The sequence below is a fragment of the Oryctolagus cuniculus genome, chromosome 6, assembly GCF_964237555.1.
Source record: "Oryctolagus cuniculus chromosome 6, mOryCun1.1, whole genome shotgun sequence".
Taxonomy (NCBI): domain Eukaryota; kingdom Metazoa; phylum Chordata; class Mammalia; order Lagomorpha; family Leporidae; genus Oryctolagus; species Oryctolagus cuniculus.
In genome coordinates this window covers 63,446,269-63,469,225 of record NC_091437.1, presented here as the reverse complement: position 1 = coordinate 63,469,225, position 22,957 = coordinate 63,446,269, and the positions used below count along the sequence as shown (strand labels likewise).

Below are 22,957 nucleotides of genomic sequence, written 5' to 3'. Positions count from 1 at the left end.
TGGGACTCATGGCACTGCATAGTGATGGGGGTGGGCCAGGAACGGCCCGTTCAGAGGCAGAGATGCGCTGCAGGCAGACAGGTTGGGGGAAAATGGGGTTTGGGGTGTGAATGGGATTGGGACGGGGTCGGGGGTGAGCTGGGATGGAGCTAAATTAAGTGGGCACTGGGGTGGGACGGGGTTAGACCTGGGTTTGAAATCTTCGTGAGGTGGGGACTGGGCTGGGTAGGGGCCGGGGACTAGGGGGCGACGGGCCATGCGCGCGGGGCGGGCGTCCAGACTCAGGCCGCCCCGCGAGGGGGGCTGCGGGCGAGGGGCGTGGGGACGCCCCAGGGCAGGCCGGGAAGGGGGGGCGGGCCTCCCCCTGGGCCGGGCCGCGGCGGCGCTAGGACCAAGCGCGCGGAGGGAGCGAGCCGGGCGGAGCCAGCGCCCCCCGCCCCCCGCCGGCCGGCTCCCCTCCCCCGGCCGCTGGCTCGCTCGCTCGCAGCGCTGCAGAGGCTCCGAGGCGGCGGCGGCGACGGCTCCGTCTTCCCCTCCCTCCTCCTCTTCCTCTTCTTCCTCCTCCTCCTCCTCAGTCAGTCAGTCCGTCCGTGCGTCCGTGCGCTTGGCCTCCGTCCGGCCCGCAGCATGGCCGGCGTCAGCTTCAGCGGCCACCGCCTGGAGCTGCTGGCGGCGTACGAGGAGGTGATTCGGGAGGAGAGCGCGGCCGACTGGTGAGCCCCCCGCCCCCGCCCCGGCCCCTTTGTCCCCGCGCCGCCGCTGCCGCCGCCGCCGCCGCCGCCTTTGTCTGCTCCGGCCCCGCCGCCGGGAGGGAGGGGGCGACCCCGAAATGGTGCAGCGGGCCGGGGAGGGGCTGCCTTTGTGCGCGCCGGGGAGGGGCCGGGCGGGGCGCGGCCGGCCCGGGCGCCCGGAGGCGGCCCCAGGCGCGCCGGAGAGCGGTGGCCGGACGCAGGCCGGGAGGACTCGAGGTCCAGATGTGGGGCCAGGGCCGCAGGGCCCTGTAGGAGCCCATCCCCCCCGGGGCCCCGGGGACAGGTGTGCAGAGGCCGGCCAAGGGCACCTTCGCCACCTTCGAGCGGGCCAGGGCCGGGCGGGGACGGGGCGGGGACCGAGCCAGCGGAGCGAGCGCAGCCTTCCCGGCCCCGGCCCGGCCCGGCCCGGCCGCAGCACAAAGGAAAGCGGGGCGGGGGAGGAGCGCCGCGGGCTGGGCACCGGGTGCCCCGCCCACTGGGGGGCTTCTCTGGGTCGGCCGCCCTCCCCCCACCTGGCTTGGGGTGTGACGGATGGATGTTCCCTGCTGGCCACATGGCGACCGCGAAGTCACTGCTTTACCCCTCGCCCTGGCGGAGGTGGCTAGGCTGAGCCCCTTGCCCCTACCTGAAGGGGATAGCGATTCCGCGGCTACAGGGCAGGGAAGGGTTGAGGACATCCGTAGGGCCTCCGGCCCCTTCACCCTGCAGCAGGCTTCCCTGTAATGAATGAGCCTGCTGCACCTCTCCCCCTCCCCGGTGTTGCCCCCCCCAGCCCTCCCACCCCGCCCAGCTGGGGGAGGGGATGACCACCACCTGCTCTCAACTGCTGCCCCATCCTGGATTCACTGGCACCCTGAGGACTCACTCTTCTCTCAGGGCAGGAGCCCATCCTGTTCCTAGACCTTCTTCCCCAAGCCCTTTCCAAAGAAGCTGAGGCCGGGTGTGAGTGCAGGTCTGAGGGACCTCACTGGAGCAGCAAGGTGGGGACACGATGGCCCTGGGGGCTGGCAGAGGGCTCAGGATGACCAGGCATCCATGCTGTGTTGCTGCAGCACTGGCCGGCGGCCAGGCCTGGAGGGATGGACGCGGGAGGCAAGCTGTGGTGTCCTGCAGGTTGGTCACGGGAGGGGGCCGGCACAGGCTAAGCAGGCAGGCGGCCCACCCATTGTCCCAGCCCTGCCCCAGGGGTGCTGAGATCATAGGAGGAGTTCTGGGCAAGTGGCCGGCTTGGCCGGTGGAGGAGCTGGCCCTGGGATGTTGGAGAGGCGTAGTCCAGGCTGAAGGTCTCCATTGCCCTTGGGTCTGGGGGGATTCACTTTCACCACCCCCTTCTCTCTTACCCCTTCCCCGAATTCGGGTGCCCCGGTGCTGGGGCCACACAGCCGCTGCTGCCCCATATCCTGGCCAGCAGCAGCCTGGGCCCCCACCTCCCAGCAACTTCCACGTGGCCAGGGCGAGTTATTCATCACAGGCATGCGTCAGCCCCCATCTGTGTTGTGTGTGGGACACACACGCAGATGCACACATGCACCCTTGCACATACACACATATGCTGGATCCCAAGGGCCCACGTGGCATTTGCTGAGAAAGGCGTGAGCATCACATACTGTAGAAGGGGCGGCAAGTGCCCCCAGCAACCAGCGTGGAGCCCGGAGACCGTGAGGTCTCAGGCTCAGGGCAAACAGCTTGCACTTGCAGTCCAAGGGGAGGGGCGTTTGGGTAAAACTGCTGTCTGGGCAAAGGGGAGTTGGCACTTTCCTCCCCTCCCTTGCCTCTGAATGGGGGGAGCAGCTTCAGTGGGGGAGAAGGAGGGGCGGGAGGGGGTTTGCTCCTGGGTGGCAGGGCCTCTGAGATAGACAGCCCCTGACACTGGGAGCGGAGCCCCGGGAAGTGAGGTTGTACAGCAGAAATGGCCCATGATGCCCCGTTGTGGAATGACTCACGGTGTGACTGCTCACAAGTTCCTGCTCCTCTCTGGTCTTGAGAAGACTGGGCTCAGTGTGGGGAGGTCTTTTCAGCTTAAGCCTCTGAGTGTGGTGGTCCGAAGGGACCCACCCACCCCAGTCTTTGCACCCCCAGCCCCGGCTGACCCCGGGATTTTCCTGGAGCTACCACATTCCAGCTCCCACCTCACCCTAATCCAGTTTCTTTGGCCTAGATAGTTTCTAAGCGTGTGACAGTATCACAGATGCTACTAATGTCACCCTACGCTGGACACGGGGACCCCCAGAGCCGTGTGTGGTACCTGAGTTCCTGCCTTCACAAAGCTCACCCTGTGGGCGCTGCCTGTCTCCAGGGGCTGGAGCTGGGGAGGTGTGTGCTGATTCCCTGTGGATTCACCAGCTTCACCCCTCTCACCCTGGCCCAGGGGGTCTGAAATGGGGTTGAGAAGACTGTTTCCATCGGATCGGGGTGGGCGCAGGTGCTTCTTCTTGTCTCTGCTGGTGTATGACAGATGCCCAGGGGAGGTGCAGCGCAGGGAAGCTGCTGGGGGCTGGTCCCGGGTCCTGGGCGTGGAGGGGAAGGTTGCCTTGTGAACAAAGGCTTTGGGAAGACATTTCCAGAGCATACTGGAGCTGAGAACCATCAGGGAGCTCGTGTGTGGTGTGAGGGGAAGGGCAGGCTGGGGCGAAGGGTGCACCTCCGGTGGGTTCCTCTGGGGTTGGGGGGTTGGGGGAGGGCTACGGCCCTAGCAGGAAGGGGTGGTGGGGAGGTGAGCCTCAGAGAGCCTGCCCCTGGCTGAGACCAGCGGCCCAGTGGCCTGGGACCTGTGGATGTTTAGAGCAGTGTCTAGGAACTAGAATCCCTGGGCTCTGCCTCAGTTTCTCATCTGCAAACAAAAGGGGCAGACCCTACTTCTGTGAGAACCCTTTGTTCCCAGCAGGGGCTAGGGCAGCTGGACAGGTGGTGGGACAGCTGTGCCCGGAAGCAGCTGTCCTCGGGGCCTGGGCTGGGGCAACAGTTGGGCCAGGAGCTCCCAGCCCAGGGCCCACCTGTGCTTTTAGCTGGGGGCAGAGAGGGGAGGGAGGCAGGAAGAGGAGGGGCTGGGGGTCACCCAGCTCTGGCACTGCTGACCCATGGGGATGGGGCCGTGCCTCCCTCTTCCCTCCTGGTTTTCTCTCCTTCTGTTCCTCCCTCCTTCCTTTTTAACCCCTTCACTTCCCTCCTTTCTCTTCTTCCTTGTCACTGCCTCTCCCTTTCTCTTCTCCAGCCCCCCGGGCTCCTGCCTGTCTTCCTGGCATCTCCCAGCCTCCTGCTTTGGCAGTGGGGAGGTGGGAGTTTGGAGAAGGGTCTGAGCTCTTCTGAGCCTCAGGCACAGGGCCCAGGCCTCTCCGCCCAGTGGGTCCCCGGCTTGGGCCGCCTCCTGATGGGAGGCGTCTCTGCATTTCCTTCCGTGAAATGGATGCTCTGCCGTTCGCCCAGGGAGAAAGAGCCAGGGCAGAAGAAGCCAGGCAGGAGGAGAAAGGAGGCGGGGTGGGGGGAGGAAGGCTGCTAGGTCAGCTTTCTGGCCGGAAGCTGGTAGTCCCAGGAGGCCCCCACTAGGGCGGAGGCGGCCTAGGGTCTGGAAGACCAGGAGGGTGAGGCCACCCTGAGGCCAGTGTCTGGGCAGTGACCTCATCCCCATTTCTGAGAGGCGGAGATGGAGTCTGAGGGCGGGTCCCTGGGGTCCTTTGTGTGAGAGGAGAATGCAGCTCTGGTGGGCCAGGCGAGTGCCAATTGCTGAGTTGCCATGGTTACCGGGGGATGCCCAGAGCTGTGCGATCACTAGGTTCTCTCTCTCTCTCTTCCCCCTCCTTCTCCAAGAGGGGAGGGGCCTCGGGTACCAAGGCGTGCGCCAGGTAGGTTCCTGGCCCTGGCCAATGGGGGATGAGGATTGTGGTAGCCAGGGAACGGTAACCAAGGAACCGTTGCCTTGGAGTTTCCATCGCACACCCGCTCCGCTGGGTTGTGGGCTGCCAGGGCCGGGGCTGGACGCGCTGAGCTCCATCAGGAAGCGGCTTCGCCCCTGATTCTCTGCTCTGCACCTGACCCAGGCCTCCACCAGGTTCCCAGAATGCACCCTGCCGGGCTGCAACCAGAAACACTCCTCGGCCCTGTAGTCATGGTGACAGCAGGAGCCTCCCCGCTCCGCCCAATCCCCTCTGTGTCCCTCTCCCTCCCCAGAGCCATCCCCACCCAAATTTGGCAGCCTGAGCCCTGACAGTTCCAGGAGCCTCCCCTCCCTCTCCCCAGGGCTCTGTACACATATGAGGATGGCTCAGATGACCTCAAGCTGGCGGCCTCCGGAGGTAAGAATTCCAGCCATTCCTCCGCCTTCTTTCCCGCCCCCTCCTCTGGTTGTTTTCTTCCCCACCGCCTGGCTCTTCGCGCGGCCAGCCTCCCGCCCGTACTGGTCTGGGGGCTGTCTTCCTCCTGGTCGTCCCTACTAGCCCCGTGCTGGGCCGGGAGGGGGCTCTTGCTTCCTGTGTGATCCTGGAGATGGAGTCTCAGAGACGGAAAACCACTTGTCCAAAGTCCCACAGCTCAGAGGGAAGGGGGCCAGCAAGAATGGCCCAGGTCAGCCCCACATTCTCAAACCCGGAAGGCTTTGTTAACGAGAGCTGTATCTGACCTCTCTGGGCACTAGCACCTGGGGAGATGAGTGTGTGGAGAGTGAGAAATGTGGAAGGAAGTGTGAAGAACAGACGCTTCCTGGGGCCCTGGAGGATTCAGAGGCAAAGTTAGGTCTTGTAGGCACCCCCAGCACACAGCGCGAAGCTCTGGGGGACCTCCCGTGCTCAGGGCCCAAAATTCCTGGAGGGTGACTGCCCAGCCCACCGAAGTCCTTCCTTGGGGTCCCAGGCCCTTGGCTGGGTCAGGGTTTAGGAGGCCCAGAGGCCTGACGCCTTCTTGACTCCCCCAGAAGGGGGCTTGCAGGAGCTCTCAGGCCACTTCGAGAACCAGAAGGTGATGTACGGCTTCTGCAGCGTCAAGGACTCGCAGGCGGCTCTGCCAAAATACGTGCTCATCAACTGGGTATGCAGCCGCCGGCCGGGCACGGGAGTGCGAAGCCCTGCACCCCCTCTGCCCGCTGACGCGGGGCGAGCAAACCCGCTGGGCCCTGGGGCCTCGGGCTGCTGCCTCTCTCCTCCTTTCCTGATCCCTGCTTCTCTGGGGACTTCACAGGTCGGCGAAGATGTGCCCGATGCCCGCAAGTGTGCCTGTGCCAGCCACGTGGCTAAGGTGGCTGAATTCTTCCAGGTGAGTGCGGGCCCAGGGTAACCACCCCCAACCTGGGTGGGGGCTGCGGCTGTGCCCTGAGTGGTGACGGGAATGGGGCTCACCGCTGTCTGAACACTGCCCTCTTGTGGTAGGGCGTGGATGTCATTGTGAATGCCAGCAGCGTGGAGGACATCGATGCGGGCGCCATCGGGCAGCGGCTCTCCAATGGTCTGGCCCGGCTCTCCAGCCCCGTGCTGCACCGACTGCGGCTGCGGGAGGATGAGAACGCTGAGCCTGTGGTCAGTGCATGCCTGGGGCCAGCTGGCCTCGCCTGGGCTCTCTGCTGGCGTGGCCTGGCCTTCCCCCTAAGCCCTGCCCCTTGGTGTGCGGGAAGCTCCCGGAGCATACAGCCTGCTCTGGTGCTCATGCCTGCTCACCTGACACCGCAGGGCACCACCTACCAGAAGACGGACGCCGCGGTGGAAATGAAACGCATCAACCGCGAGCAGTTCTGGGAGCAGGCCAAGGTGTGGGACCCCCAGCCTGGCCTTCGGGCCGAGCTGCACCCCCCATCACCGACCCCACGGCATAGCCCCGAGTTGCTCACCTTTCACTGTGTGTCCCATCCTCGCGTTCCCCACCTATGAGTGGGAGCAGCCTCCTCCCTGAGCCCGAGTGAGCGGGGTGGAGGGACGGGGCACCCTGGGCACCTAGGCTCAGGGCCTGCACTTGCTGGGCGTGGGGGTCACAGAAGGAAGAAGAGCTGCGGAAGGAAGAGGAGCGGAAGAAGGCCCTGGATGAGAGACTCCGATTTGAGCAAGAGCGGATGGAGCAGGAGCGACAGGAACAGGAGGAGCGGGAGCGGCGCTACCGTGAGCGGGAGCAGCAGATCGAGGAGCACAGGTGAGCCCTGCCCAGCCGGTGGCTCGGGACCCCCGGGGCCACCGTGACCCAGGCGCTTGCTTCCTTGTCATTCCAGGCGGAAACAGCAGACGCTCGAAGCTGAAGAGGCCAAGAGGCGGCTGAAGGAGCAGTCCATCTTTGTAAGTCCTTCTCCAGGATGCTCGTCTCCTGGCCAGTGCTCCCCACATTCCTGGACCCCTGGCTCAGGGCTGCACTGGGTGTTGTGGGGGCCTGCATGGGCCTGGCACCCTGTCCTGTGGGGCTGTGGCCTCTGGATGGAGAAAGACTTCTTGACTGGAAGAGAAAAACCTGGACCCAGACCCTCAGTCCCTATGTGGTCTCAGGGTAGATTCCACAGGGCTCCTGTGGGTGGAGGGCTCTGGCTGCAGAGCTGTGGGAATGGGGTGGGCCTGTGCTTTGAGCATCCACCCCAGGCGCGCAGCGTCTCCTTTGGGGTAGCCCCCATGTCCCAGGGCTGCCGTGGGAATCGCCACAAATTAGCAATGGCCCCAAGAGCCTGTGGATTGGTCCCTGAAAATCCTAGCAATGCTATCTTTGCACTTTGAATTGAATTGAGTATTTCAGAAGCCACTGGGGTTATTCAGGACCCAGCCTGGTACAGTTCAGGAAGATGAGGTGAGACACGGAATGGGACGAGGGTGAGCAGATGTTGGGCAGTGGGGACTCCAGTGAACTCCAGGACACACCCACAAGAAGACAGAGGGAGGAGGCAAGACAGGGCTGCAGGCCCCTGCAGTGAGTGCTGGCCAAGGTCACCCGAGTTACATCAGCCCATTGTGGGGGTGGAGAGGGTGGGGGGGGGTGAGCTCCGGGCTCTCTGGTTCCTGCGGCAAACACTTGCTGCCCGCTACGTGCCAGGTGTGAAGAACGTGGTGGAGAAGCAGATGGGAAGTTGATCCACTCTTTTTTAATCGTGGCGCCATTTACATAGCCTGAAATGCACTGCTTCAGTGAAATGCCACTCTGCAGTGTGGCATTTGGGACGGCCTCACAGTTGTGCACCTGTCGCTGCCATCCGTCTCCGGAAAGCTCACAGCTCTGAAGCTCTGTGCTCCTTAGCCATTCCCCAGCGTTTTTCCCGTGTCCAGGGGAATCACCCGTGTCTGTTCCTTTTGCCTGTGGATCTTTTCCTTCACGTTGTAGTGTGTCACAATTTCCTGCCTTTCCAAGGCCAGATAACATGCCAGTGGGTGGATGGAGACATGTTGTTTATCCATTCATAGCAAAGCCTTTTGGGAATAACCTGTTCTCATGGAAAATTCCAAACACACACACATGTACGTACGTGCGTTCACACACAAGCACACACCTATGAAGTAGACGGAAGACGGATGGCTCATCTTCGCCAGTTGTCAACATTTCAGGCAATCTGAAGGAACCCACGCCATGTCTTAGACCTGTCTATCCCTTAAGGTGTAGCTCACGTGACAGTGGCCGTTCTAGCAGGTCAGTATGGTGGCCTTGCAACCGCACGTCCGTTACAGAGGGTTCCACATGAGACACTTTGCAATTGAGTTCTGTCACATTCTTTCTTTGGGTCTCTCGGAGGTGTTCTGCTACCTGTCCCCTGTTGATAAGCTGTTTCTGGTCTGGGTTCCCTTTTTGCCTGGGCTGCTAGGGAACTCCCACATACCTGAAAATGCTTCAGCACAACAGAGCTCTTGAGCCCAGTGGTTAGGGTCTTGATCTCTCCACTGCCTTGTTTCTGTGTGGTTCACACAGTTGATGGTTAGAGATGCTGCAGTCCAGAGCTCCTCTGGTTCTGAATGAGACCCGGGAGGCTAGCAGGATGATCCAGGGGTGGATCCAGGCAAAGGCTGGTGGGATGTCTATTGGAAGGGAAGGAGCTGGGCCCAGCTGGAGCGAGGGGGCTGAGGAGCAGGGCAGATTGGTTGGGAAAGGAGAGGTTAGAGTTCATTCTGGGAGACACGGCTATTGGAGTGAAGTCCTCTTGCAGTGGGGATGGTGGTGGTGGTGATGGACTTTTCTCCTGATGCACCCCAGTAGGAATGTTGAGGTTCCAAGTTCTTGTGGAGTCTTATCCCCCCACCACCTTACCTGCAGCTTTCCTCCCAAGCCCCCCTCCCCCAGTGCCCTGGAGCAGTTGGGGACACTGAGGCAGAGGCATTTTGGTGTTGTGAGTTCACTCAAGCAACCCTGTGTCCACCTATGCTGGTCTCACACAGAGACCTGAGCCCTCCTCCTGTGTGGTTCATGGAGCCGGGGAGGTGAGCCTAGAGGCAGGACATCAGGCCACAGAGCCACGAACACCCTATGGGGACTCCGAAAAGGGAGTGAACCTCAATGGACCAGGGCTGGAAACTAAGGGGTTGGACCTGGGTCAGTGGGTGGGCATTTGGTAGAGCTGGGTGGGTCCCCCATGCCGAGGCGGAAGTGGAGAAGTGGGGTGCACTTGCTGGGAACTGTGACCCCATTATGCTGAGAACTTTGTGTCTGCACCCCAGAGTGTGTGGGTTGGGGCTGGGGGCAAGGGGTAGTGGTGGAGAGGTGGCAGGGGCTAGGTCAGGAAGGGGGTGGGGGCTAGGCCAGGTGGGGCCAGGCGGGGCCCCTTCTACCTGGGCTCCTGGGTTACAGTCTCCAAGCCTGGCACTGAGGTGGGCCGGGGACATAGGAGGGAGGGAGGCTGTCCTGAGCCGGACAGCGCTCGCCTGGCGCAGTGTGGCTGAGGCAGAGCTCTGGCCAGTGGCTGCTTCTGCGGGCTTGTGGGCAAGCGCTGCCAGGGCTTCTGGCGTTTCCAGAGAAGCCGGGATCCCAAATTCAGTGCGCAACTCCCTGGTTTTCAAGTGGTGACAGCTAATTACTGTGCTGTGACAACATCCAGCTGTGGGCCATGTTTAGCCGCTGCCTGCTGTGGCTCCTGGGAAGCCCTGATGGGTTGGAAGCTCTAGGGAGTTCTAGGTCTAGGCTGGAGCATTTTTGGGGCGCAGAAGCGGGAGGTGGCGGATAAATGCAAAAGCCTTGGCCTTGGCCGTCATGCCCAGCTCTAGGTGGGGACAGTGGGAGCACGCAGACCTGTATGCCTGGGGGTAGGTCCAAAGAGTCAGCCGCATAGTAAGGGTGCTCCCGGAAGTCCCTGGTGCCTGGTTAGTTATGGGGTGAGCCAGTGAGTGAGTCAGTCAGTGAGCTGAGTGCCAGGGACCTGACGAGGTGGGAGGGTGACATGATGGCCTGCAGAAAGGTGGTGTGGCGGGTGGGGAGGGGAGGGGGCGCCGCCTCAGGGCACCTGGTCCCCCTGTGGGAGTGGATGGCCAGGACACTGCCCCCTTGGTCTCCAGGGTGACCAGCGGGATGATGAGGAAGAAACTCAGATGAAGAAGTCGGAATCAGAGGTGGAGGTGAGAGCTGCGGAGACGGGGCAGGGGAGATGGGCAGGGGCTCCTTCTGCTGGGCCCAGCCCCGCCCTGATCCTTCCCTGCGCCGCCAGGAGGCAGCGGCCATTATCGCCCAGCGGCCCGACAACCCCCGGGAGTTCTTCAAGCAGCAAGAACGAGTGGCCTCGGCCTCTGCGGGCAGCTGTGATGTGCCCTCACCCTTCAACCACCGGCCAGGTAGTCCTCGGCCCTACCCCCACCGGACCCCCATTCCTCGGGGTGTGGCCCTGAGCCCCTCTTAGACTCTTTCTTGGAAGAGAAGCCTTGCCCAAGGACCCCCACCTTGGAGAAGGCAAGACCCTCATCCAGCGTGTCCCACCCACCACTTCCCAAGTGGCAGGACCTTCAGAGGGGCTGCCAGTGGTGTCAGTGCGGGGCCTCGGCGGAACTGAGGGTGGTGCTGGCAGCCAGCTGGGCCGCTATGGCATGGGCTGAGGCACACACTGGCCTTGGGGAGCAGCCTTGCTGGGGTCGACTCGGTCGGGCCTGCAGGGCCTCGGGTGCATGTGCAGGCAGCCCTGGAGCCTGTCCCCAGGCTTCCGCGTTTGGCTTCTCCACGTACAGCTTCCGCTGTCCCCGAGCCCTCTTCCTCTCTGTCTGCCGGCCTGAGCGTGCCTGCACTTGCTGTGTGCTTGGTGCTGTGCTGTGCTCCCGGGGCAGTGGAGGCTGCCGCTGAACCCAGCTCCTTGCTGTGTCTGGTGCTGGTGGGAGGCATTGGCTGGGTTGTGGCTGTGGTGCAGCTTGGCTGAATGCGTGCCCTGGCTGAAGGCAGCTTGGACATCCAGGGCCAGCCCCGGGGTGGGTGAGGCCTCCAGGCGGGGGTGGGGGAGACTGACCCTCTCTTGTCCTCTGTCTCTTTCTCTGTCTGTCTCTCTCGGCAGGTCGTCCGCACTGCCCTTTCATAAAGGCATCGGACAGTGGGCCTTCCTCCTCCTCCTCTTCCTCCTCTTCCCCTCCACGGACTCCCTTTCCCTATATCACCTGTCACCGCACCCCAAACCTCTCTTCCTCCCTCCCATGTAGGTAGCAGCCTCAGGCCTCGGCGGGCGGGGGTAAGGAGGGCCCCGCTTCCCCTTCGCTGCCCCAGCCTGATCGCTGGTCTCAGGGCAGGAACTGCCTAACTCATGCCCCTGGCCCTGCGGGGCCCTGGCTCCCAGGGGCCTGGCTTACAGGGTCTGGAGTGGTGTTCTGCTCCCTGGGGGCGGCCTGGAGAGCTCCCAGCCTCCCACCCAGACTCCGGAGGAGGGGCTGGCCAGGCCCCAAGGTGGACAGTCCTGGCGCCAACCAGCTGCCGCCCTCCTGCTGACGCACTGGGGGTTTGCTCCACAGGCAGCCACCTGGACAGCCACCGGCGGATGGCGCCCACCCCCATCCCTGCCCGGAGCCCCTCAGACTCCAGCACGGCCTCCACCCCCGTCACCGAGCGGATTGAGAAGGCCCTGGATGAGGTCACGTCCTCGCAGCCGCCACCACTGCCACCGCCACCCCCACCTGCGCAAGGTGAGGAAGGGGCCTCCCGTGGGTCTCTGGGTTGGGGACCCCCGGGTTGCCATGGTAACAATGCCCTAGGGCTCCACGGCTGTGGCAGGGGGAAGAGTCCTGAGTGGGAGTGGGACCTGCCTTCCCTAGACCTCAGCATCCCCCCCTCTGGAGTAGGGGCTGGGCCACCTCCCTGGGGATCGTGGCTGCTGTCGGTGTGGCAGAGCCTTGTATGGGGTCTGAGTGGAAGGATTCTTGCCTGGAAGTCCCCACCTCCCTCCCTGCTTGGGGTGGGGCTGGGGGTTGGGGCTGCAGGGTCTCCATCATTCCCCAGGGAGCTAATTGCCTCTGTGCTGTGACAGAGACCCAGGAGCCCCGCCACAGCGAAGAGACCAGCAAGGAAGCCCGGGCAGCGGCAGCAGCAGCTCCTCAGGCCTGGGCCAGCCCCATAGAGGAGCCCCCTCAGGCCCAGGAGCCTCCCCAGGGGCAAGGCGGGCCCATGGAGGACTTGGTGTTGATGACGTCTCCAGAGCCGGCCGATGCGCCGGCCCTCGGGGAACCTGCCACCGCAGAGACCACGGAGGCCGATGCTTCGGTAGCTGACGCCCACGTGGCTGATGCCGATGAAACCGACACTGCCGCTGCTGACACCGCTGTTGCCAACAACGTGGCCCTCACCACTGCCAGCTTTGTTGACCTATGGCCTGGCAATGGGGAAGGGGCCTCAGCACCCCAGGCCGAGCCCAGGGCCCCCACCCCACCCTCAGGCGCTGAGGCCCCTTTGGCAGAGGTACCCCAGCTGAATGAGGTGGCTCAGGAGCCACTGGCCCCTGCGGGTGAAGGCTGTGCCAACCTCCTCAGTTTCGATGAGCTGCCTGAGCCGCCAGCCACCTTCTGTGACCCAGAGGAGGAAGCAGAAGGGGAGCCCCTGGCTGCGCCCCAAGCCCCAGCTCCGCCCTCGGCTCCAGAGGGGCCAGAGCAGGAGCAGGAGCTGGAGCAGGAGCAGGAGCTGGGACCCGAAACCCATCTACTGACCAACGGGGAGACCACCCAGAAGGAGGGAACTCAGGTGGGGCAGGGGCTGCCTGGTGGGAGGGGTGGCTTGCTCTGTGACCCACATTGTGAGTCCAGTTCGATTCCCGGCCCTGAGCTCGGCTCTGCCGTGGTTCCCTAGGCGGGCATCTCTGTTTCCTTGACAACCACTGAGGGAATCACTGGTTGCCGGAGAAACGCCGAGCTCGGACCTGATAGGCCAGCCCTCGTTCTGCTGGGTGGGGCCCAGGGACCTGGTGCTTGTCCCCTGCAGGCCAGCGAGGGGTACTTCAGCCAGTCGCAGGAGGAGGAGTTCGCCCAATCAGAAGAGCTGTGTGCGAAGGCTCCGCCTCCCGTGTTCTACAACAAGCCCCCAGGTAGTGTGGGCGGGGTGTCGGGAAGGAATTAGGGCGCGGATGCTGCGTCCACCCCCTCCCCACCATCGCGGGTCCTTTCCTCTCCCAATGCCGTAGAAATCGACATCACGTGCTGGGATGCAGACCCGGTCCCGGAAGAGGAGGAGGGCTTCGAGGGCGGCGATTAGCCTCGGCGCCCGCCCTCAGGCTGCCCTCGCCCAGGAGGCCACTCGCCCGCGCCGGCCTCTGGTCAGACGGCCCGCAGCGCCTGCGTTCACCGCCCCGCCTGGCGCCCACTCGGGATTCTGGGCCCTCGCCGGGGACTTGGCCGCTTCCCCACTCACAGGGCCTGACTTTTACAGCTTTTCTCTCTCTCTTTTTTTTAAAGTTGATAGGACACTTGTACAGTTGACTGGTTTTCCTCCGGTTGGTAGTTGAGACGCTGTTGCAAATCCCACCCCCTCCCCGCCCGGTCCAGTTTGTAGCTCTTAGCCCTCCCTGCTCAGCTGGCCCGGGTGGGGCCTGGCGTGGTGGGGGGAGCTGTGGAGGGAAAATGTGCCCCCACCTCTTTTCCTAGTTTTATGTTTCTTGGAAAAATATCACTTTGTATTCTCTGTCCAGGGCTTCGGATATTTTGCACGAATTTTAAAACATGGCAATAAAAGGCTCGTGGGCTCTGGCTCCCTGGGACCCCATCCCCGCCCTCCCTACCTGGCCCAAAGGAAGTAGTAGGCCCAGCTGGGGCCCCTCGGCATCCCGCCCACTCCTGCCGGGCAGGTCCCAGGCTGGAGGCCCCAGGCGTGATTCAGGTTGGGGCTACGGATGGGGCCCAGGGGCTTGGGAGGCCCCTCCCCAACTCCTCTTTGCTTGGGCTCCTTTTTCCTTTTTCACATTCAGTACATTTTTTTTTTTTTTAAAGCACAAACTTCTGTAACGGGTCGTGCTCATGTCTGTTAATAAAGAAATCCAGATCCCTTCGGGTCTGCTGCTCTGGCGTGGGCTGGCGGCCCTGACAGCGCCCCCTCCGCAGTCCTCCCCACTCCAAGGCGGCGGAGCGCAGGGCGCCTCACTGCAGCCAGGGGGCACCTTAACGTGACCGCAAGGGCGGGACCAGGGTTCTGCACTCCCAGGCTAGCTTGTAGCGGAAACGAAGACAGGGGTCCATCCTGCTGGGGCCCCAGCGTGCCCGGTCTTCAGAACCTTGGGCTTAAGCAGCGGGTGCCCCCTCCGCTTGTACCAAACCAGATCACACAGCTTTATTATCCTCAAAATGTAACAAACGGGGTAAGAAATCCCTCCCCCCCCCCCAACCCGTCCCCGCAGTCCAAGGGAAGCGGTTAAAAAGCCCCGCCGTGAGGCCAGGAGTCCGCCGGGGGTGGGCGCCGCTCTATACGGCTGTAGTCCTCCCGAACAAGGGGATGGAGACCGGCAGGCGCCAGGCTCCGTGCTCCATGGGCTCGCGGCTGCTGAGCTCCGAGTCGGTCCAGCTGGGGAAAACCCGGCGGCCACGGTCGGCCTGCAGGCAGAGGGCAGGGCAGGGCGGCGCGGGCCGCGGGGCGCTGGGCAGGTGCAGCGCCGACGTGTAGCCCCGGTCCAGGAAGAGCGGCTTATAGCTGGGCGGCGGCTGCTCCTGCTTCTCCGCGCTGTCGCGGCGGCTCAGGAAGGGCGTGACGATCTTGCGGTAGAGGCCGCGCGTGTCCGTGAGCACCTCGCTGTAGGGCGGCGGCGGCTCCGCCATCAGCACCGCCTCTTCGTAACACGGCGGCTTGGACATGTCCGATTCCGCTGTGGGGCGGGATACGGCCCGAGGGGGTGAGGCCACACCGGCCATCGGCCCCCTGGCTCCCACCCCACCCCGCAGAGGCCTCAGCCGGCCGCCGGCTCCAGCGCTCTCCCCAGCTTCCCGGGATCTCGCAGCGAGCGGCGAGCCCGCCCCGCTACCGGGCCCCTGCCCTGCCCAGCCCCGGTGGTCCCGGCCGCTTCCCAGCCGAGAGCGACCCTTACCTTGGCGCGGGTAGCTCCAGGGCCGCGGCGGCACCGCGAGGTGCGGTGGCGGCGGGTGAGGAAGAGCGTGGTGGTGCGGGTGCGGGTGCGGGTGCGCGTGCGGCTGCGCGGGGCCGTGGTGCAGCAGCGGGTGCACGTGCACGTGCTGGTGGGCGTGCGCCGGCGCCTCCAGGCGGCCGCGGTGCGGGGGCGGCGGCGGCGCCAGGCCCGGGGGACTCCCGGCCAGGCTGCCCTCGAGCTCCAGGGGCTCCAGCTCCAGGGCTCGGAGGTTCTGCTCCCGCAGTCGCTCCTCCTGGCGCCGTTTGAGGCGGCGGCGCAGGAAGCTGCAGAAGCAGCAGAGCAAGACGATGAGACCCCAGATCAGCCAGAAGCCGGCGAAGCACGTGAGGAACGTGTAGGTGCCCTGGGACATCACCATGGCGGCGGCGCGGGCGGCGGTTCTCGGCGGCTTCACTGGACACTGGGCTCCTCTGCGTGGCCCCGAGCCCGCGCCCCGCGCCCAGGTGCCGCCAGTGTCACTCGGGAACCCGCGGCCGGGGGCTGCCCACGGCGGGGCTCAAGTCGTGCGCGCGCCGGCGGGGGGCAGCTGCGGCGCCCGCTCCTTCCCATGGCGCCGGCGGGCGCGCGGGCGTGCCTCACCCGCGGGCGCGCGGGACCTGTGGGGAGACACGGGGCGCGGTGAAGGCGCGCCGCGGCGCGCCCTGCGCCGTCCCGGGGAAACCGCCTCTGTGGGAACCCCCGCACTCCCTTGGGGGCCGGGGACGTCACCGCGGCGGATGACGTCACGCCCGGAGGTTCCCCCGGTAGGGTTTCCCCAGATCTGAGTCGGGGCCTCCGCTCGGCGGCGAAGCCCTGGTGCCCAGGTGGGGGAGGGGGAGGGGAGACCCAAGGTGGGCCAGCAGGGGGCGCGCGAAGGCCAGACTTGGACTCAGAGGCCGCCACCAGCGAGATGGGCTGCTCGCGAAGCCCGGCCCGGGGTGGCCCAGCTCCGGGAAGGGTTTCCGAGGCCTCTGGACGCCAAGGCGCTGAAGAGGGGCCTGCGCTGCGGGGAAGGAGTGTGCCACCTCTGAGAGTCCCAGTGCACACGCCGCCGGCACGGGCGGCTCCGCCTGCTCTGACTGCTGCTGCGTGCGCGGCCCTGCCTTTGCCTGCTCCTGACGCCCGGTGCCGGGCGTGGGCCGGTCCCTCTTCCTTTGCTCCAAGTGCCTCCGCCCGCCGGATCCCAGCTCCAATTCGGCGGCCCCCGCCTCCTCCCCACGCACAGCCCCACTTGGCTCTCCTACTCGTCTCCAGGCCGCCACCTCCCTTCCCCCAGGAAAGCTATCGAGGTTCCGAGCCTGTCTTTCCTACGCGCTGGCGTCCCCAGCTCCATCGCTCCGCTCGGCAGTAGATGCGGAAGGAAGCCGGGCATCCCAAGCCATATGCAGGAGGGACCGGCCAGAGGCGACTGCTCACCGGCCCCTTGGAACAGAAACCCCCTCCTTGAATGTGTTCCTTATATACCCGGTGGCTTTAACACACAGCCCTCTGGGGGCACTGGGATTCTTACCCCACAGATGAGGAGTGGAGGAGCAGCTAGCCATGCAGATGGCAGAAGCCAAGCCTGGCCGCCAAACGTTAGCCTGAGTGGGTGGCAGTCCTCAGCTGCTGGAGACCCCCTCCCCCCCAGCCTCACCTCAGCATGGCCGGGCACACACACTCGGTGTTGGGGGGTCATAGTCTGAAACCCAAGCTGGAAGGAAGCCAGGGCGCACGCCACCCTTCTCTGCAGGTGGCTCCTGTCTGACTCCAGGGCTGCCATCAGCCATGTGCCCCTCCGGGCCCGTGCCAGTCCTTTCTCCTGGGCCCGCGTTCCAGAACAGACAATAGCAGGAACAATAGCTCTGCCCGCCCCCTCTACAACCCCACCATGAGGCTGCCATGGCGACACAGCCCAGATAAAAACCCGATGCTGCCAGTCACTGGGAGTTAATTAAATCTGCTGTCTGCTTTCCCGGAGCCCTCAGGAGCGGGAATGACGGGAGGGCCCGCTGACCCTGGGCAGGAGCAGCCCCGGGTTAGAGAAGGCGCCGCGGGGCTGGAGGGGAGGCATTTGCTGAGTCAGAAGCACCTGTCAGGCACCAGCAGGCCATGATCCGGTGCTGCTCCGTGCAGAATCTTACACCCTCACTGCCACCACCTTGTCACTGGTGGTCCCACCTGTTCCATGGAGCAGGCAGAGACGGATGCTGCCCCAGGGCACACAGCTAATAAAGGGCAGAGCCAGGATTTAGCCCAAGCCAGAAACTGCACCGTGTGTCCACACACTTTTCCCACGTGACGGGTGGGGTGTAAGTGCAAAGCCCAGAGCTCAGGAGTGCCCAGTCCACGCAGACTTAACAGCCATGGGGGCAGGGGCCAGCCGCAAGGTGCATTTCCGTTCCTTCCCCCAGCCCCCTCTGTGGAATAACTCAAGGGAGGGAAAGGGCTCCAGGATGAGGGAGAGGGGAGTAGCATTTCCAGGGTTACCGATGACTAGGGGACAGGGACCGGGCCCCATGCACTGGGCAGACCAGGATCCACCAGGTGCCACCGACCCCCTCAGCCAGAAGGCAAGCGTGTGGCTGCACTAGACATAGACTGCGGTCACAGGGAGGCAGTCTCTTGCCCAGGGCCTCCCAGTCAAGCTGGTCCTCAGCCCTAAAGCTGGCATTCAAGGGGGCAGGGGCTTCATGCCAAACACTCTCCCTTCAGGAGCTGCGTGGAGCGCTTGTTAGAGCGTCCCGTGGGCAGCTCCCTGTCCTCTGTGTGATCCATCCACAGCGGGAACTCAACATACAAGCAGGGAAAGGCTCACTCAGACCTTCCAGAACGCTCTCCTGGCCTGGCTGACCGCCTGCAAGCCGCGCCCCTCCCGCTCCAGGCCTCAGGGCAGCTCTGGCTCTCAGCCTCTGCCCTAGCGCTCACCTTGCCCACACCCTCCGGCCTGCTTGCAGCAGCCCTGCGCCGCTGCTCCAGCTCAGTCTGCCATTTGCTCAAGTGTTTCTGTCTGTTTCCTCCATTTCCCTCTCCTCAGGCTCTTGCAGGCCACTAGAACACGTTTGTGGGGTTGCGTCTTAACTGGTGAGCAGTAGCTCTGTGGTTTCTGAGCTCACATGCAATCAAGACCCCAGGGTGAACGAACCTTGCATTGCTTCAGTGTGCTCATCAGCAGCCGTGGTGAAGCTCCAAGGGCTTGGAGATGCCCAACAAACAACACCAGCTCTGATGAAGCAGCCCTGAGCCGGGCACAGGGATGAGTGTGTCCCCCAAGGCACTGCACCTGCAGTCACCTCCATGTGACAGATGAGAACACTTGGCTCACACAGATGAAGTGACACCAGCACACACCCATCTCTTATTCTAGGACCTGATGGCATTGCTGCAGGCACCTCCCACAATGCCCCTGGCACCTCAACCTCAGACTCCCAGGAGCCGCTGCCAGGGCCTTTATCCCAGCAGAGGGCTCACCACTGGCCCGCCTGCCACATCCGCCTTCTCCTCTCCCCAGTGTGTCTGTCCACTTTCTCTGGTTCTCCTGCCACTGAGTGCCTTGGCCAGGCCGCCATCACCTCTTACCTGGGCTCCTCTGCTTGCCACCCTGCCCAGGTCTGCCAGGCGCTCTCCTGTGTGCACCCTGCAGCGCCCCCCCCCCCCCACCTCGGGAGACGGTTCCCACAGATGCCTCACCAGCCCCGGGGAGAGCTTGTTACAACACCACACTGCGCTCCCCACCCTGCCTTGGAGCCAGCAAGTCTGGGGAGGGGCCAACAGTCTGTATTTCTGACAAGTTTCAGTGGCTGCTGGTGCTGCTGGCCCACACTTTGAGAACCACTGACCTTGATCATGATCTCCAAGATAAGCGTCCGCCAAGGCCTCTTGGCCTCACCAGTCACTTCCCTGCACAAGTCACCTGAGCCACCTCTACCCCTAGTGCTGGATGAGACTCGCCTGGGCCCAACACTGAGATGCTGCCTCTGTCTTGATCAGCTGGCCCATGGCAGCTCAGAAACCACCAGTTACCTGATTGGTGTTTTAGTCTTAGGACGGGGCACCTCAAGAGCTGGATCCGCATCCAGTCCACTCCTGGTAAAGGCCGGCCAGTCCCCAAAATGTCACTAAGAAAGAAGCCATGGCCTAGCTCCCCTGGCTCCTGGCTTGCAAATGGTGTCTTATAAGCAAACCGTGAGCCTGTGCAATGGTCCAAAGGAAAAGACCACATGGAGGCAGACGCCAGAGTGGAGAGAAAATCCCCACAGAGGAGACAAGGCCTGGGCGTGAGGCTTCCGTGAAGAGGCAGGGGCTCGCAGCAGGACACAGAGGGCAGAAGCAGTGTGTGGTGTGGTGTGCAGGGCCGGGTAGTGCCTGTCAACCAGTCCCGTGGGCCTCACACACACCAGGCAAACACTGGTCTCCCTACATTGTCTCCTGCTGACTCAGGAGGCGCCGGCCCTCAGCCCTTCCACAGACAAGGATGTCACAAGGCTCAACAAGGAGCTGGTCCAGCCCAGGCCAGGGCAGTGGTTGGGAGGCCCTGGCAAAACCCCCAGTCCTGGCAGAAAGGGCATTTCAGGGTGGTGCCGGGAGCGTTTTTATACCCCTGCCCCTTGAAGATCAGAGAGAGGAGGAGGCTTGTCCCAGCTCCCAAAGTCACAACCATTTGCAGGTGGGCCAAATACCCACCGGGCACCTGTTATCTCATCGGTACACCAGTCAGGAACTGGGGACTTGGGAAGTGGCAAACAGGAGTGCAGAGACGGTGGCCCCAGTGGGCCTGTGGGTAGAAAGGCCTTCCTCAGGCCAGTGTCCACTGCACTCGTGTCTGCGCCTTCCAAGGGCCATCAGAGACCAGACTCCTGCACCCAGACCCCAGACCCGTGGTCCTCCGGGGCCTCCATCCCTTTCCAGCATGGATGTAATTTCTGTCCTTTTGAGGGAGCTGCCGTATGCCGTGTGGGGGATGTGATGATGAGACCCTCTTAGGGGGCAGCTGTGTAGCGCTGAGGGGAGCTCTGGCTTTGGGTCCTGCTTCTGCCCTAACAGGGTAGGTCAGGGGTGATGGGGTTTATCTGGCACAGCCCCGATGATGGACATGGCACCACTTCCAGCCCAGGGTACATGGCTACACCTGACCAAACCGAATGCCAGCATCTCGCCGGCTGCCCCTTTGGAGGAATCCTGCCATGTATGTGGGCTGGGGGCTGGGCAGCAAAAGCTGGTCTTGGTATACCACGGCCCAGGGGTCTCTGATTCATTACCCCCAGGCTAAACCCAGTCCACGGATGTGTTTTGTTGGCTCATGACCTATCTTAAACTAGTCCAGTGCACTGTCAATGTGAAAAACTCAGATTGCTGCATAAGGGTCTTGGATGCCGGGCTCACCTTGAGAACTGGACCACCATCAGGCCACAGAGCCCAGAACCAAGCACGAGCTGCAGGGCTCCCAGCCCTCACTGCTTGTCTCACCCAGAGAGAAAATGGAGGGAGGGAGGGAGCGGAGGGAGGGGGAAGCCAGCTCGGCAGCGGCGCAACCCTAAGCATGGCAGGAGGGGGAGAGAGTCTGGCTGGTTTTGCTGGAAGAAAGAAAGGGATGCTGGGGGCTGAAGGCCAATCCTGAGGGGATCTCACTGCATGGTGGAGTGGGAAGGGAGGGGAACCACGCTCCTGAGAGGCCTCCACAGTCCCTTCCTGCCTGGGTTACAGGACAAGTGCACAGCAGGTGGAAAGAGTCACACTGCAAACCTGGCCTCCTGGCCCTGCCACTTCCTGGTTGTGTGACCTTGGGCGAGTCATTGCCCCCCCCCCCGGAGTCTTTCACCGCTCAAATGGCAATGACTTACCTTGCCTGACTGTAAGAGCTAGGAGAAAGTGGACGCAGGGTGCACGAGCCAGGTCTCCCACAGAGCAGGGCCAGAGTGAAAAGAGCGCCCGGAGCTAGTTCTAAAGGCCTCCTTCCAGTGGGGGAAGCCGGGCACCTTCCACTGAGGGCACCTTATGCCCAGCCCTCAAATGTCTCTACCACCAGTCACCTCTGGTGCCCAGCACACCTCCCCAGCAGTGGCTGTGGTCTCTGGGGTGGTGCATCCGAAGCCTGTGGCCGGGCCTGGCATCTGCTGAGTCAGCCTGAGAGGGCTGGCAGGAGGGCGCTTTCTCTCCAGCACACTGCCCGCCTTGCAGAGGGGAGCCTGGGAGGGAAGCCAGAGATCACTTCCTCTGACTCAGCTGCCTGTCTCCCGCCAGAGGAGCTCCCCTGGAGGACCGGCCACCTCCATGTGGCGCTGGCCTCCGTGCCGGCCAACCTGCACACCACCCGGAACAGTCGAGGCATTGTGTTCCCACAAGAAAGGGGCACTTGTAATCCAGACAATGAGCTGGGTGGCTCCTATCTGGCCTGGGCTTCAGCTTCCCTGGGTCAGCAATGTCCTTTCCTCGGCTCCTGCCCACCCCAGGTCCACCCCTCCCTCGGGAGAAGTGTGGCCAGGCCCTGGGAGCCGAGCTCCACTGCCAGCCCGGGCGGCGGTTTTGGCACACGCCTTGGCCCTGAGGTGGAGGGATGTGAGTGTCTTCCCTCTCCCCTGGTAGGGAACAGCGCCTCTGGGGAATGCAACTTGGCCAGGCCCCGTGGCCGTGGCCCGCAGATGGCCAGGCGGCAGAGAGCCCTGATAGTTGGTAGGGATGGTGGGGGTTATGGGGCCCAGACTCGGCCCCTCCTCCCGTGGCAGGCCCGAGGTCTGGGCCTCCTCCACGTTTGCAGCCACCCCAGGAGCCCTGCGGCGACGACTGCAGCCACGTGGGAGCCAGCTCGTGCCCACGGAGACGCTCGCCCCCGCCCTGGCCGGGCTCGGAGGCAGGCACACCCTGACCAGGTCGGAGGGACGCCGTCCCCCGCCCGGCGCCCACCCGCGCCCCGGCGCTGTGGCCCCGCGTGGGGCGGGGGAGGGGGCGTCGCCATCCCACAGTCGCGTTGCCGGGGAGCGCAACCCCGTTGCTGTGGCAACGGTTTCCAAGCGAACTGGTGGCGGCTCGCGCCCCGTTCGGGCTCCCTCGCTCACTGGCGCTCTCCCTCCCTGCCTCCCTCCAGTGTGGGCTGGGGGAGGGGCTCCCGGGACCAGGCGGGGGTCCGGGGAGGCGACCCCGGGCCCAGGCGCGGAGCCGCCCGCGGGGAGGGGTTCAGCCACCGGACCATCTTCCGCCCGCGCTCCGTGCCCGCCCGGCCCGCAGCCGCCGCGGTACTCACGGGCCCGGGCATCCTTCTCGAGCTCGTCTCCTCCTGGCTCGAAGCGAGCAGCTCAGCGGACAGAGCCCTCGATCTGAGGGAGACGGCGGCGGCGGCGGCGGCGGCGGCGGTAGCCCCGGGGAGCAGGCGGCGGCAGCGAAAGCGGCTCCCAGCGCTGGGCTGGCGGCGCGGGGCGCGCGCACGGGCGCGTACACGGCGCGTGCCGAGCCCGGCGTGCGCGCGCGCGGCCGCCAGCAGAGGGCCCCCCACCCCCAGCCACACGCCGCGGAGGCGGCCGCTCCGGGAGCCCAGGGGACGACGCGACCCCCCACCCAGCACGCCGAGACCAGGCACCCGGGAGTCCTGGTCGCGCCCCCCGAGGGCAGCAGGCATGGCGAACGCGTACGCAACAGGCTGTCCGGCCGCACACAGGGATCGTACACGCGGGGTGTCCAGCCTTGCGGCTGAAGCCAGATTCCCGACGTGCACACGGCTCAGCCCGAAGAGCACACGTGCAGCGAGCAGGGGTTCCAGCAGGCCGGCACGCCGCCGGTTCCGTTCTTCCTCACCTCTAGGGCCCTC

At 64.3% G+C, this 22,957-nt stretch overlaps 2 protein-coding genes across 6 annotated transcripts; one reads left to right on the top strand and one right to left on the bottom strand.

Moving 5' to 3' along the window:
* The first annotated feature begins 445 nt into the window (after positions 1-445).
* DBN1 (drebrin 1) lies at positions 446-14,111 on the top strand. Of its 4 annotated transcripts, none has more exons than XM_051843252.2 (15): positions 446-713; positions 4,986-5,041; positions 5,656-5,768; positions 5,919-5,993; positions 6,107-6,253; positions 6,404-6,481; positions 6,706-6,857; positions 6,934-6,997; positions 10,175-10,234; positions 10,324-10,447; positions 11,152-11,289; positions 11,600-11,770; positions 12,112-12,818; positions 13,056-13,158; positions 13,255-14,111. In XM_051843252.2, exons 1-15 carry the CDS (start codon positions 628-630, stop codon positions 13,323-13,325), a joined length of 2,145 nt encoding a protein of 714 aa, XP_051699212.1. In that variant the 5' UTR covers positions 446-627; the 3' UTR covers positions 13,326-14,111.
* Positions 13,728-22,535, bottom strand: PRR7 (proline rich 7, synaptic). Of its 2 annotated transcripts, none has more exons than XM_051843652.2 (3): positions 22,397-22,535; positions 15,142-15,797; positions 13,728-14,922 (listed from the first exon to the last, which is right to left on the bottom strand). In XM_051843652.2, exons 2-3 carry the CDS (start codon positions 15,557-15,559, stop codon positions 14,525-14,527), a joined length of 816 nt encoding a protein of 271 aa, XP_051699612.1. In that variant the 5' UTR covers positions 15,560-15,797; positions 22,397-22,535; the 3' UTR covers positions 13,728-14,524. The 2 variants fall into 2 exon arrangements, with proteins under 2 accessions (XP_051699612.1, XP_069932569.1); XM_070076468.1 differs by lacking the exon at positions 22,397-22,535 and adding an exon at positions 21,000-21,096.
* Between the last annotated feature and the right edge of the window lie 422 nt (positions 22,536-22,957).